Source organism: Berghia stephanieae, chromosome 2 (genome assembly GCF_034508935.2).
Source record: "Berghia stephanieae isolate SIO BIC M18660-M18661 chromosome 2, UCSD_Bste_1.3, whole genome shotgun sequence".
Lineage (NCBI taxonomy): Eukaryota > Metazoa > Mollusca > Gastropoda > Nudibranchia > Aeolidiidae > Berghia > Berghia stephanieae.
The window spans coordinates 47,002,083-47,017,004 of NC_088361.1; the positions used below are offsets into that span (position 1 = coordinate 47,002,083).

Sequence of the window (14,922 nt, forward strand, 5' to 3'; positions counted from 1 at the left end):
AGAATATTACCAAATAAGGACAGTGCGGCTCAGCAGTACGGTCAAAAGTACAGAGTTTGATCACTCGCCGCTGCATTGTGTGGCCTTGAGCTAGCCACCTTGCCCTCGCTCAATTTGTGGCGCTGCACTACTACGACTGGCGCTTGGGTTATTCCAGTCTTCCCTTGAAATAGCCCCTAGAGACAAATTTCCCCTATGGGATGAATAAAAGGAATTTTATTTATTTATTTATTTTGCTCAATGAAGCCTTGCCAAACAGTTAAATCCCCTGACTTGTGTTCCTTTCAGATCATCACTCCCATTTCTGTTTTTACAAAAGCCATTCAGCTCTGGACCGCCGTTAACAAAGCACCAGGTAAACTTTGAATTATCTATTTTAATAATAATAATAATAATAAAATAATGGTAAGAAATAAGGCAAGGCATTTGAAGTCATTTTGTAAATAATGTTTACATAGTTCATAGTTGAGTCATTGGAAAACGCTCTTTACTCAAATTCTCTCACCGTTCTCCGGTGTAAAATGAGTACCTACCTGTTAACAGCAATGTCTCTGTCCTGAAAAATTGTAATATTGCCTAACAGGCGTTATGTCTTGTCCTATATGTTAAGTGTTGCTGTTGTTTAGGGACCTCAGGTAAAGCACTTTGAGCATGTATAGTGGATATTATGTGATATGAAAAACAGCTCAAGTTCCTTTCATCAGTATTATTTCCCTTTTATTTTCTACAGTGGTATAGAATATGGAGACATGCGTTTTTTGGCACCATCATCAGCTCTCTGTGGATTTTTGGATTGACACAGTGTGGACCTTTAAGGTAAAATATTAATTCTCGTTAAAACTATTACCAGTTACTTTCATGCGTAAGAACTTTTGTAATCTAGGTTCCATTTTACCCAATTTAACTGATTCTCATTAAGGTTCTTAGATATTCCAATTGTTTTTTTTTGTTGTAAATGTAATAATCTTGAGCTCTTAAAAACTTGAGCTCTTATATGCACAATATCCACTAAACGTGCTCAAAGCACTTTACAAAGCTCCCTGACCAACAGCAACACGTAACATGTAGAATGGGACATGACGCCTGTTAGGCGATATTACAATTTATTCCGACAGAGACAATGCGGTTAACAGCCAGGTACTCATTTTACACCTGAGTACGGTGAGAGAATGTGAGTAAAGAGCCTTTTCCAAGAACTCAACTATGCGCAGATCGAGGCTCGAACTCTGGACCTTTCAATCCGAAAGCTAGTGTCATACCACAAGACCACATAGCCGAACGTATATATTTAAAATATATTTTCTATGGAATGGTAAGTGTGTGTTGCGTGTTTCCTATAGTATCTGCTACTACTACTCTTGCACTATCTCTTTTATATGCCTTCTCTTACTCTTCTTCTTGTCTATATTTTAAAATCACTATTTTCCCCATGTTATGCACCAAAGGCAGTGCATACAAAGGCTGACACTCATTGATGGCCAGTCAATAAAGTTCAAGCTCTATAAATAATAATATTTAACATGGCACTATAAAAATATACATAAACAGGAATATACGTTATGTAATATAACGTCAATGCACAAGTGTCGTAAATGATACAAATATAATGTATTCATAAAATATATTCAATTGTGACATTATTTGGAAGTACTTAAATGTAATTCAGTTTGTTATTCATGGAAATACAATATTGGTAATACAGTTGCAAAGGGCAATAACTCAATAATAATAATAATACACCATAACACCCCAATTACAGTGGAACCTGCATAATGTCTGTGGTGTCACGGCTATGGTGGGTTCTTGGTTAGCACAACATTGAAAGTCTGAATGAATTAAACCTGGATGTGGTCCTTCAGAGGCATTGAGCCCATGGATCTGGAGTTTATCCCGGTTTCTGTAGCGTGAAACGGACAATAGCAATTGCTTGCTATCCTTTTTTTTTCCCTTGTAAATCATCGCTCTGTTATGTATTATTATATTTGTTATTTTGAATGTATAATGTAAGCATTTGAGTATTTTTCTCTTAGTGGGGACCTGTGCTTGTGTCTGGATGAGACTTTTAGATGATCTCAAACTAAGTTCTTTGATAGTGTGCTCTTGAAATCATCATCTATTTATATTTGAACTTTATCATGTGCTTTAATCGTAATTCTAGAACCTTTTACTATCCTATTTTCTTCCTTTTTACTGGCACTGATATTACCTAAATGTGTCGCAAGTTCTGTAAAACCCTTAAAAACAATTAATATAACTCTTTCTCTCTCTCTCACTCTATGTGTCTTTGATCCAGAACTGTGCTATTGTTTGAACATAGCGATACTGTGATTGTAGCTGGTGCCAGTGCATTGTTCAGTTCCAGTAGTGGGGGCCCATCAAAGGTAAGTCAAGATTTTTCCTTTTCCTTTAGATTTACATGTAGCTGTTGACCTCAGTAATCACTTCCTGATTTCACATTCTATTAATCAGCACTCATGGCTTTCCGCGGATCCAAGATTTGGAGTCAAAGAAGGAATTTTATCTTTTTAAAAATAATACAAATGTTGGGGTTAATGCAGTAAACAGGGGTTGGTGGGGCGGGGGGTAGAGCAGTTGGTAGAGCACTCGCTTCACAAGCAAAGTGGACCTAGATCGATCCCAGGTGCAGTCGAGAATTTTTTCTGACCCCCCTGTCCACCCAGCAGTGATTGGCTAGCTGGGTCTGTTAGATCTTGTGGAAGTACTTTGCGATAGATTAGCATCCTATCCAATGAGTAGCAAGCAATTGCTATTGTCTGTTTCACACTATAGAAAACGGGATAAACTCCGGTTCCATGGGCCTGGTGGCACTGAAGGACTTCCTTAATGCAGTAAAAACAGAGCTTTTCAGATTTTGTCACCATCAGCACTGATTAATTTTTTTTTTTAATCCCCAAAATTTGAGCATTTATTTATCGCAATATCTACTGCTCATGCTCAAAGTGCTTTAAAAGGGATCCCAAGCCAAAAGCAATACTCACCCTATAGTATGAGACATGTCCACAGTGCTATTGCAGTTTTGTTGGGTTTTTTTTGACAGAGGGAATGCTGTCACTGGACAGGTAAAAAAAACAAGCAAAAAAACAAACATGAGCTTTTATATAGCACAATATCCATTAAATGTGCACAAAGCTCTTTACAAGGGGTCCATGACCAACAGTAACACTTAATATTTAGGACAAGACATGATGCCTTTTAGAAACATTACAATTTTTTCTGACAGAGAGAGAGAGAGAGAGACAACACTGTTAATGACCAGGTACTCATTTTACTATTGAGTGTGGTGAGAGAATGTGACTAAAGAGTCTTTTCCAAGGCCTTAACTCTTCACTGTACACAGCAGACTTGTATCAGGGACCTTAAAGATCACAAGAAGAGTCTCGTCCCAACCAGATGGCATAGCCATACAATCCAACCTATAACAATATATAAAGTTAAATATTGCTTTGCCATCGGTGGTAACGATTCATTCAAGGTTCAAGACTTTATTTTAGGTCATAGCCCTATAAACATAACATCTCTCTTAACAAATTATTCTAACAATTATAATAATAAAGTAATTTGTTAGTAATCATTAATGTTTAAGAAAAAGCAATAATAATAAAGTATTTGCTCGCTTTGCCTATAAAGAGATCTGTACTTCTATACCATTTGGGCAATTTTTCCCCCCATTTTAGATATTCTGTCACAGTGTCTTTAACAATGGTGTTTTGTTTTTTCCCCTAACACACAAGATTCTTTGACCCAAAACTTAGTTTTTAAAAGTTTGAAGTCCTTGATTTACATTGAAATGAAATAATTTACTTATCAATTCTTGTATTTCTTTAAATTGATTTTTCCTTATATGCGACCAATCATCCCAAAACAGTATTATGTCTGGATGAACGAATGCTGTAATATTAATTTATAGCCACAAAAATGATACTTGGGGTAAATTTCTATTGGTCATGGTGGAGAATAAATACTATTTCTTGCATTTCAACAGGTCCAATACAACTGGACATGACATCGTTCTGAGACGGTGGGTCACATATTTCATTGACTTTGTTTGTTTTTTCAATCTCCCAGGCCAGAGGTGCTTTGATCTTCATGATAGGCGTTGTCTCGTTACTCCTGTTTGATCATGATGAAAAACTTGGTCATCAGATTAATGATGGTAAGTTCTCATAATTTCATTTTAAACAGATTAATGATGGTAGGTTGTCATGATTTTGTTTTAAACAGAATAATGATGCTAGGTTTTCATGATTGCATTTTAAACAGATTAATGACGATAGGTTTTCATGACTTCATTTTAAACAGATCAATGACGGTAGGTTGTCATGATTTCATTTTAAAGAGATTAATAATGGTAGGTTGTCATGATTTCATTTTAAAGAGATTAATAATGGTAGGTTGTTATGATTTCATTTGAAATCTGTCTTATAGACCTTTAAATTCTCAGTCAATTCGTCAAATTCAAATATTAAAAAAAAAAAAAGAAACAAAGAATTCAGGAATCGTAGTCGGCCAGGGACCCCTTGTAAAGTGCTTTGAGCACGTTTAGTGGATATTGCGCTAGATAAAAAAGCTCAAGCTCAAGTTTTAAACAACTGAAAAGATAAATGTTAAAGATTGAGGATGAATTGGTCTGCATCGCACTCAAGTGGTTAAAGCGAAAATGATAGGAATAGGGAAATTTTCTTTTTTTTTTTTTTTTTTGTACTCATATTTTGTCCTGACTCTTCTTTAGGTGAACGAGTCCAACATACAATGTTCAGCCATTTATTCAAGCATGGTATGGATTTCTTGGGATGGAGCGACCACAAGGTGAGATATGTGTCAGTGCATGACATAATCAGTCAGAGGGTGAAACTTTTGGATTTGCATTTTTTTTCTTTTTCATTTTCTGAAAGAATATGCTCCCCAGAGCATTTTAATCTTTATTTGAAGTAAATCAGGTTATGGAAATGGTATCCAGCAACTTTTCTCAAATTTCATACTATTTCAACTTGACTAGCTGTAAAAAAATATTTAGAAGTGAAAGTAAGCTTATATATTTCCAGATGATTTAAACATTTATGACAAGAGCTCATTTGAGATAAAAAATCGACGTTCTAACTAAACTTGGCAATATCTCAGTTCAATCATTCACTGTAACATATAGTACAATATGGTAGTCATTCAGAACTATTGGGCCCGTGGAGCCATAGTTTATCCCAGTTTCTATAGTGTGAAATGGAAAATAGCAATTGCTTGCTTTCCTTTGGATAGGATGCTAGTCTATCGCAAAGTAAATTCCGCTAAATCTAACAGACTCAGCTACCCATTCACTGCTGGCTGGACAGCGGGGGGGGGGGGGGGGGGAGTCAGAAAAAAATCTCGACTGCACCCCCAGGATTGATCGCGGACCCTTTGCATCTGAAGCTAGTGCTCTACCAACTGAGCTATCAGAACCCCTTGACCTCCCTATTATTTCAAAAAATTTCATAGAATTACGAAAGTTTGTCTCCAATTTTAGAATTTCTAAGTCATTCGAGCTTATTGAAAATGAAAATTGATTCCAGATTACATAATTTTTGGATTTTGAAGTGTTATTTAATCCTTATGGGGGAAAATTGTTTTGTTGTCGCCATAAAACCTTTAAAAACAAACAAAACAAACAAACTGAAAGACAAGACAGATTGTTATTATTTAATTAAATATCAGTGTTTGTTCTTTCTCTATGACTATAATATTAGAGCAGTTATATTACATAGCGCAATATCCACTAAATGCTCAAAGCGCTTTACAAGGGGTCCCCAATCAACAGCAACACTTAACATGTAGTATGAGACATGGCACTTGTCAGGTGATATTACATTTTTTCCGACCAAAGGCAACGTTGTTTATTGCCAGGTACTCATTTTACACCTAAGTGCAATGACAGAATGTGAGTAAAGGGTCTTTTCGAAGTACTCAACTATGTGTCTCTCACAGGACCTTCCGATCCGAAGACAAGTGTCATCTCAAAGGACCACACAGCTGTATAGAAGACAAATGAAACAAATAAGTTTGATCAATTCGAACTCAGTGCCTTCAACTTCTGCCTGACAATGTGTTTGATCGATTCTAACTCTGTGCCTTCAATTTTTGCCTGTCAGGGTGGCGTTCTCCTCCTCTTTCTGACAATGTGCCTGAACTGTGGGTACAACACGGCTGCCAAGAAACTGTCTGTGGAGATAGGTGGTGCCAAGAGATTACACAGTCTGTCAACGTTCGTGTCTGCTGGAATGCTGTGGCCCTGGGCTTGTTTTGAACTCTTCACAATGGAGGTAAGTCTTGACCTCATTCACCACATTGATGGGACTTTTGTGTTCTAAATTTTAAATTATTTTAAAAAAAAATTATTTAGTCATTTATTTTTGGTCTTTTCTTGGGAGTTTGAATTGACTCGCACACCCGTATATTTCATAAGAAATCTTTCACTTTAGTTTTCTCCTCACTCACCCCCAATGCAAACGACCCACCATCAATGACGGGGAGCCTACCATGTGGTTATGTTATAACAGATGTCCAGAACGTGAGGAATGGCTATAATTTATCCCTGCAGGTAGAATCACCGCTTGGGTTTCATTGTCAGCCAGGAAATAGGACAATTTTCATAAAATCATTGATTTTTACACTGCAATTGTTGACCATACTTCTTCTATGTTGTTCTATTTTATATGGATAGAACGGCCACATTTTCACCTTTAAGACGCAATTATTTTCATTGATATCAAGAAATGACGAGTGCGCTTTACTATTCCTTGAACAATCTATATTTCCCTTTTAAAAAATCAACATGAAAAATATTTTAATTTAATAAAGTATTTAAAATATATTTTTACTGAGTTTTGTTACCGTAACCAATAGTAGGGAATATAAGAGTAATAATCTACCTTTAATATGGTATCTTTCTCCAAAAATTTGTAATGAAAGGTTTTTGCACAATTGATGTGTAAATACATACTGTATATTTCCTTGTTGGCTAACAAAATAAGTATTCAGACTAACTTAATCTAGAGACTAAATTCTAGTGGTGTTTAATATAAGAACATGAACACGGTGAGAACTTTGTTATTTGATCGTGATGATGATGAGGAGGAGGAAGAGAGTGTGTATTATATATATATATATATATATATATAGACACACACGCAACCACACACACTCAGAGAGAGAGAGAGGGGGGGAGAGAGAGAGAGAGAGTGTATGTATGTGTGTGCGTGTGTGTGGTGATCAAAGTTGGCGGATGGTTGTGTAACATCAAAGACTCATGACTGGGCTACAAGGCATATCATATTCGTCGGTATGTGTGATTTGAGTAGGAGGAGCTTTCTTGACTTTGCTGATGTCCGACTAGTGGACAATGGAAATTATAATTGTCCTTATTCAGCAACCAATTGGAAATGGACAATTGTAAAAAGCTGATTGGACACTGCATGGAAAGAAAGCAGTTTGAGGGACATGGAAGGAAATTGCCAGAGAGCATGGAGAGGGGTGGAGTAAATTATATGAAATGAATTGATAGTAATTTGGGGCGTTGGGAAGTTAAATAAAACTTGCGGAAACAGGTGTTGAGTCAATACTTTGGCCACGAATGATCAGTAAAATTCTTTCTTCTTTCTTTCTATTTTTTTTTTTTTCCGTTTCTTTCAGAATGGACATATATGCGATTTCCAATTTTTTAAAAGCAGGCATTAAGAATTATATTTAAAGAGCAATTATTGCGTTTTACCAAATTAGCAGGCATTTAGGTGAAAGCCACTATATTATTATCATGAAAATGATCATTATTATCTCATCATCATCATCATCATCATCATCATCATTATTATTATTATTATTATTAGTATTATTATTATTATATAGTTTAGATCTATATAAACTTCAGAGGAATGCATATCACATATCTTTACCTAAGAATTGTCAATTGACATTACTAAAACCAGCTCATTTTGATCATTTGATCAACAAACCCCCGACAATGCGGTGATCACGCATTTTTAAAATTGTTGTCAAAAAAGGATATTGCTGTACAGGTGGGCAGATATCTCAACAATGCTTCATTACAAAATTACTTTAATTATATATGTCTACTCTGTGAATATTGATGATTATTGCAGTATTTCTTATTAATTTGTATGAACTCAGATAACTATGTAATTTTTGATTAAATGGTTTGAAGTAATTAAAATTTGTGACTAATTTTTAGGGTTATTTCCTTTGAATTCTAATCCCAAATGATCTATTAAATTACTATCAAATAAAAGTATGTAAATCACTAGTTATGACTCTAAAATATCTTATTGCAACATCTAATAGCATCTTTTCTACGCTACTTTGAACTTAAGAAAAAAATCATCAAAATAGGCAAAATTGCTCAGTCTCCCATTCGGCACAGGCCTTGACTCGCCGTCTGTTATGAACGAGGGTCCGGCAAAATTTACCTGTCGAACTAAGTTGAAAGCAATAAACAGCTGTGCTCGGAAGAATGTAAATGGGATGAATATATGATTTCTCTTAAGTTAATCATCACATAACACTTATGTCTACTCTTAACATACAAGTGAGGCTATATTTTAAAGTAGGAAGGCACCTAGGAGTCATGACCTGGGTTGTGCGGCTATGTGGTCTTGTGGTATGACACTTGCTTTCGGATCAGAAGGTCCTGGGTTGAGCCTCCTCTGCGGATAGTTGAATCCCTGGAAAAGGCTCTTTACTCACATTCTCTCACAGTACTCGTGTGTCAAATGAGTACCTGGCCGTTAACAGCGTTGTCTCTGTCCGAAAAAATTATAATATCACCTAACAGGCATCATGTCCCGTCCTACATGTTAAGTGTCGCTGTTGGCCAGGGACCCCTTGTAAAGCGTTTTGAGTACGTTTAGTGGATATTGCGCTCTATCTCAATTTTTATTAGTTTTTTTAAAAAATACCATAGATAAAGATATTTCAAAGCATGATTGTATATAGCTTTAATTGATACTGATTAATATTAAGGTCGCTTGCAATAAAATGTACTAGATCGCACTATTTCTGTTTTAATCTAGGTCAGTGTTTTGATATTGTTTTTAAAGTGATCTACACACACAACAAATTACATGCTTGCGTTTTCACATTCCTAGTTCCAAGTTCTATTATATGTTGATGTAACACATTTGATTAACTACCCTTAAAGCTCAAGGAAAAATAACAAATTTGAATAATTGCAGGTTGAAATCCAGTCCTGGCTGTACGCCATCTTCCCACTGATTCTGGTCGTCATGTTTGTGGGTGTGTTTGATTTCTACATCGAAGGGGTGGCAGCTACACATCTCCAGCCATCAAAGGCCTCCTGGGTGTCTTCCGTCGCAATGTTTTTTGGTGCCGTGTTTCTGAGTCTCACCTGGACCCACCCATACGTGACACACGTTACAACCATGCACAAATTGAATGACGTGTTGACGGAGGACCATGTGTTGTCTGGCGGGGTTGTTTTCAGTACCTTGGCATTTTTATTGGGTAAGCTGTTTTTCTTATATTCTTTTTTTCTTATCATTTCTCACATTTAAATTATAAAAGTAATAATTGAGGGTTAGAGAAGATATTTTTGCAAACATGAAACACATGTGTGTGTCCTTTATCCAGTTAAGAAATTAAGGAGCAGGCACTGGTGTATGATAAAGAACTGAATAAGTTTGTATGAAAGGTGCCAGACAAAGCAAGAAAGAAAAATACAAGAAAAAAAAACATCTAAAAAAATCAGTCGACCTCGACTAGGAAGCGAACCTCAGACCTTCTGGTTATCGGTCTGAGGTTTGATTCCGGTCGGTTCGACTGATTTTTTAGGATGGTATTTTTCTTGTAATTTTCTTTCTTGCTTTGCCTAGCACCTTTCATACACACTTATTCAGTTCTTTGTCCTTTATTCTCTTGATGTAGTGTTATCATTTGTAAATTTGTAAATATAAACTTTTAATGGTGAAAACAGAATATTGCTGTCTCAGAGTGAGCCATTATTGATGAAAAGAAGTCCTAAAGTCCTGCACACTTACATTGTGATTAAGTCAGGAAGTTGCCAGGGGACAAAAACGATGAAAGCATTTTCGACGAAGAGAATTGAACTAGGGACTGATTGGTTTTGAGATTTTGAACTTTTATATAGCGCAGTATCCACTAAACATGCTTAAAGCGCTTTACAAGAGGTCCCTGGCCAACAGCAACACTTAACATGTAGGATGGGACATGACGCCTGTTAGGCGATATTACAATTTTTTCGGACAGAGACAACGCTGTTAACGGCCAGGTACTCATTTTACACCTAAGTACGGTGAGAGAATGTGAGTAAAGAGCCTTTTCCAAGGACTCATCTATGGACCCAGACTTGAACCCCTCGAACCCCTTGTTGTCTCTGTCCGAAAAAATTGTAACAGGTGTCATGTCCCATCCTAAATGTTGCTGTTGGCCAGGGACCCCTTGTAAAGCGCTTTGAGCATGTTTAGTGGATATTGCGCTATATAAAAGATCAATTTGTCTGTTTCTTACATTACAACCTCTTATTGTCTTTTCAATCCTCCATACAGCCATCTGTAATGCAAAATGACATTGATTATTCTTTTTTTGTCTGTTTTTTCGTTTTTGTTTTTGTTGTTGTTGATATAACACGATAATGGACTCTGTCATCATCTCCAGCAACCAGGATTCTTGTGTCCAAGGGCAGAATGACCAAGGGTAGTTTTATTGGCTACAGTCCTACAGGGGTCCCTCTCTACTCCATATCCAGTGAGGCCTTACAAAAGACGACCCAGTCAGTGGTCTCTGTACTCAGAGGAGGCTTGAGGCAAATTCTGGAAGATAACGACTCTAGAAAGATCTTTTACTTCTTATGTATTAATTTAGGTGAGTTTCTTTTTTATTTTTTTTTTCTCTATTGTACACATATAAAGTTTTTGTATCTTTATGAGTATAAGAACTGATTTATTTTTGGCAAATTAGTAGATATGAGGCTATGTCATATGGTCATTTTTGTAACACTTTTGACTCATAAAAACATAAGTGCTAAGTAATCCGAGTTATAAAATTGATACAACTTTCAACAGTTTCTTTGGGTTAATGATAACAAAAAAAAGTGGTCCTTCAGAGCCATTAGGCCCAAGGAGGTGGAGTTTGTCCCCGGTTCTGTAGCATGAAACGGACAACAGCAATTACTAGCTACCCTTTCGATAGAATTCTAGTCTTTTGCAAAAATCATAATTCATAATTTCACAGAAATCAGAATGAAATAGTTTTGCAAAGTGTTGACTATCTATCTCCCAAGGTTTTACGTTTGTTGAATTGTTGTACGGCGTTTGGACCAACAGCCTAGGTCTGATATCCGACGGGTTCCACATGCTTTTTGACTGTTCTGCTCTGGTCATGGGACTGTATGCCGCTGTTATGTCCAAGTGGAAGGCCACCAGACTCTTTTCTTATGGGTGAGATTGGATTTATGTGTTATATCCGTGAAATATTGTTTTCAAAGTGATTATTGGAGCAAACAATTACAATAAGGATGAAATAAAAACAATATTATGTGTCTGCAACCAACATTTAAAAAAAAAAAAGATGAATCCTTCAAAGCCAGAGAAATTCCCAGTTTTGAAAGCATGAAATGGACAATAGCAATTGCTTTCTGTCCTTTGGATAGGACGATGGTCTATTGCAAAGAATTTTATGCCAGATCTAACAGATCCAGCTACACAACAACAACTGCTGGGTGAATGGGTAGGGGGAGGAGGAAGGGTCACGAGAAAAAAAATCTGGACTACACCCGGGATTGGATTGATCTCAGTCCCTTTACGTGTGACCATCACTAACATTTAAAACTATGAAATTAATCGATAAAAAAGTGTCATTGAAGAGTTATATAACATTTGTGGAAGGATTTAGCTTCACCACTGCTCACAGCAGGGTTTAAACCTTTGATCTACAGGTTGGAAACCACTAGACCACTTAGTTATATCAAAAGTTTTACATATGATGTAATTTATAGATAGAACAAAATTGACGGCACTCAGCTTTTTGTTTTTGTTTTTAGCCAGCCATTTTTATGAGTAGTTCTCACTGAATTGTATTAATCAGACTATGAACGTTTAAGCGCTTCGAAGCTTCGGCATAAGCGCTATATTATTATTATTAAGGTTACACATAGTTTTGTGTGTTGGTACGTTATATCTGGTAGGTGGATGTTACGAGATTTTTTAACTAAATGCATAGTATCAATAGAGTAGTCCTTTGGAGACATCGGACCATGGAGCTGGAGTTTATCCTGGTTTCTATAGCGTGAAACGGACAATAGCTATTCCTTGCTATCCTTTGGATAGTCTATCCAGTCTATCTCGAAATACTTTCCACCAAATCTAATAAACTCAGCTACCCATTCACAGCTGAGTGGACAGCCAGGTCAGAAATATATCTCGATTGCACCATGGATCGATCTTGGTCCCTTTGCGTGTTAAGCGAGTGCTCTACCAACTGAGCTATCGGTATCCCCGTAGTATCAATAGAATTACATATAAAACATGACATATTCATACTTTAATTTCCAATCCCTACAGCTATGACCGAGTGGAAGTTCTGTCTGGATTCATTAACGGCCTATTCCTGGTCATCATTGCCATATTTGTGTTCACAGAGGCCGTCTCCAGGCTGCTGGAACCTCCAGTGGTTAAAACAGAAAAGTTACTTGTAAGTAGTTGTAAATGTGGCTATGTGGTCTTGTGGTATGACTCTCGCTTTTGGATCGGAAGGTCCTGGGTTCAAGCCTCACTCGGTGCATAGTTGAATCCTTGGAAAAGGCTCTTTATTCACATTCTCTCGCTGTACTCATGTGTGAAATGAGTACATGGTCATTAACAGCAGTGTCTCTGTTGGAAAAAAAAATTGTAATATCGCATAACAGGCGTCATGTCTCGTCCTACAAGTTACGTGTTGCTGTTGGCCAAGGACCCCTTGTAAAGCGCTTTGCTGAGTGGGGTTCCTTACCACCCATAGTGGCCTGGGAGGCATATACTGTGTCTTCTATTCCCCTCTATCTGTTTTCCAACATGCTTTCTATCTTTGTCTTGGAATGGGATTACTTGGTTTTGTCCATGCCCTGGACGGATACCCTAGCTGGGAGGGAAACAATCAAATGTTTAGTTAGAGTTTTGGGAGATGATATTTTTTTCCTTGTAAATCATCTTGAGCTTTTATATAGCGCAATATCCACTAAACGTGCTCAAAGCACTTTACAAAGGGTCCCTGACCAACAGCAACACTTCACATGTAGGACGAGACATGACTCCTGTTAGACGATATTACAATTTTTTTGGACAGAGACAACGATGTTAATGGCCAGGTATTAATTTTACACCTGAGTATGGTGAGAGAATGTGAGTAACGAGCCTTTTCCAAGGACTCAACTATGTGGCGAGCGAGGCTCGCATCCATGACCTTCTGATCCGAAAGCGAGTGTCATACCACATAGCCGCATCTCTCTGTTATGCACTGTGTTGTTTGTTAACATATTATATATAATGATTTCTACACATTTGAGTGTATCCCTTTTAGTTGGGACCTGTGCTTGTGTCTGGATTAGACTTTTAGGTAATCTCAAACTTATGTGCTTTGATTGTGTGCTCTTGGAATCTACATCTGTTTCCTATTTGAACAAATTCCCCTTTATTCTTACCTTTTCTTGGTTGCTTTAATTGCAATTCTATAACTTTTTACGATCCCAATTTCTTCCTTTTTATTAGCGCTGATATGACCTTAATGTGTTGCAAGCGCTGTATAACCCTCAAAAACAAACAAACAAAAACAAAGCTCTTTGAGCATATTTAGTGGATATTGCGCTATATAAAAGATCAATTTAACTTTAGAATGTTTGGGAATGCATTGCCTCAAATATTGTTCTATAAGAAATCGATGGGTTGATGAAATCATCTCCTCATAGATATGACCCTCATACAGGTAGAATGGTTAGGAATGCATTGCCTCAAATATTGTTCCATAAGAAGTCGATGGTTAATTTGAGCTTAACAATTTTTTTAGCTTTTTATATATCGCATTTTCCACCAAACATGCTCAAAGCGTTTTACAAGGGGTCCCTGGCCAACAGCAACACTTAAAACATGTAGGACGGGACATGACGGCTGTTAGGCGATATTACAATTTTTTTTTCGGACAGAGACATCACATCATTTTACACCTGAGTACTGTGAGAGAATGTGAGTGAAAGAGGACTCAACTATGCACTGAGTGAGGCTCGAACTCAAGACCTTCTGATCTGAAAGCGAGTATCTTACCACAAGTTTAGCTAACCAATCAAAATGTATTTTATGTTAAAATGAATCAAGATCGGCATTAACTCAATGTACAATTCATACACCCCTTGAGAAACTATTTCTGCTAGTATTTTTATTTCCAAACTGTCAATTTTAAAATTATTTTTCATTGTTTAATGATTATTTCTAATGTTTTGGTTATAAATTCTTGTTTTTGCTTTGGTCTAATTTCAGACTGTATCAGTCTTAGGACTTCTGGTCAATCTCATCGGAATTTTGGCCTTCCAAAGTTCTTTATCACACGGACACAGTCATGGTGGCATGGGTCACGGCCACAGTCATGGCGGAGGTCACGGCCACAGTCATGGGGGTGGAGGTCACGGCCACAGTCATGGGGGTGGAGGTCATGGTCACAGTCATGGCGGGGGTCATGGCCACAGCCACAGTGGAGGGAGTGCATCTGAATGTGGAAGTTCTGGGTCCTCATCGTCAGCTCATCATAACACAAACATGAAAGGTTTGGTCTTATCTATATCATCTGGATGAATTAAATTAGAGCATTTAAAGAGTGCAATATCCACTAAACTTGCTCACAAAAAAAATAAATCTTGAC

At 37.0% G+C, this 14,922-nt stretch overlaps 1 protein-coding gene across 1 annotated transcript in view; it reads left to right on the forward strand.

Moving 5' to 3' along the window:
- Positions 1 to 14,922, forward strand: part of LOC144965027 (proton-coupled zinc antiporter SLC30A5-like) — a 33,857-nt gene that overhangs the window by 15,001 nt on the left and 3,934 nt on the right. Inside the window, exons 4-14 of the mRNA XM_078899888.1 lie at positions 289 to 355; positions 731 to 816; positions 2,294 to 2,381; positions 4,087 to 4,174; positions 4,751 to 4,827; positions 6,141 to 6,311; positions 9,237 to 9,525; positions 10,696 to 10,902; positions 11,321 to 11,477; positions 12,600 to 12,729; positions 14,544 to 14,826. Of these exons, the coding sequence (XP_078756014.1) occupies positions 289 to 355; positions 731 to 816; positions 2,294 to 2,381; positions 4,087 to 4,174; positions 4,751 to 4,827; positions 6,141 to 6,311; positions 9,237 to 9,525; positions 10,696 to 10,902; positions 11,321 to 11,477; positions 12,600 to 12,729; positions 14,544 to 14,826 (1,643 nt within the window). The remainder of the gene's footprint in view (positions 1 to 288; positions 356 to 730; positions 817 to 2,293; positions 2,382 to 4,086; positions 4,175 to 4,750; positions 4,828 to 6,140; positions 6,312 to 9,236; positions 9,526 to 10,695; positions 10,903 to 11,320; positions 11,478 to 12,599; positions 12,730 to 14,543; positions 14,827 to 14,922) is intronic.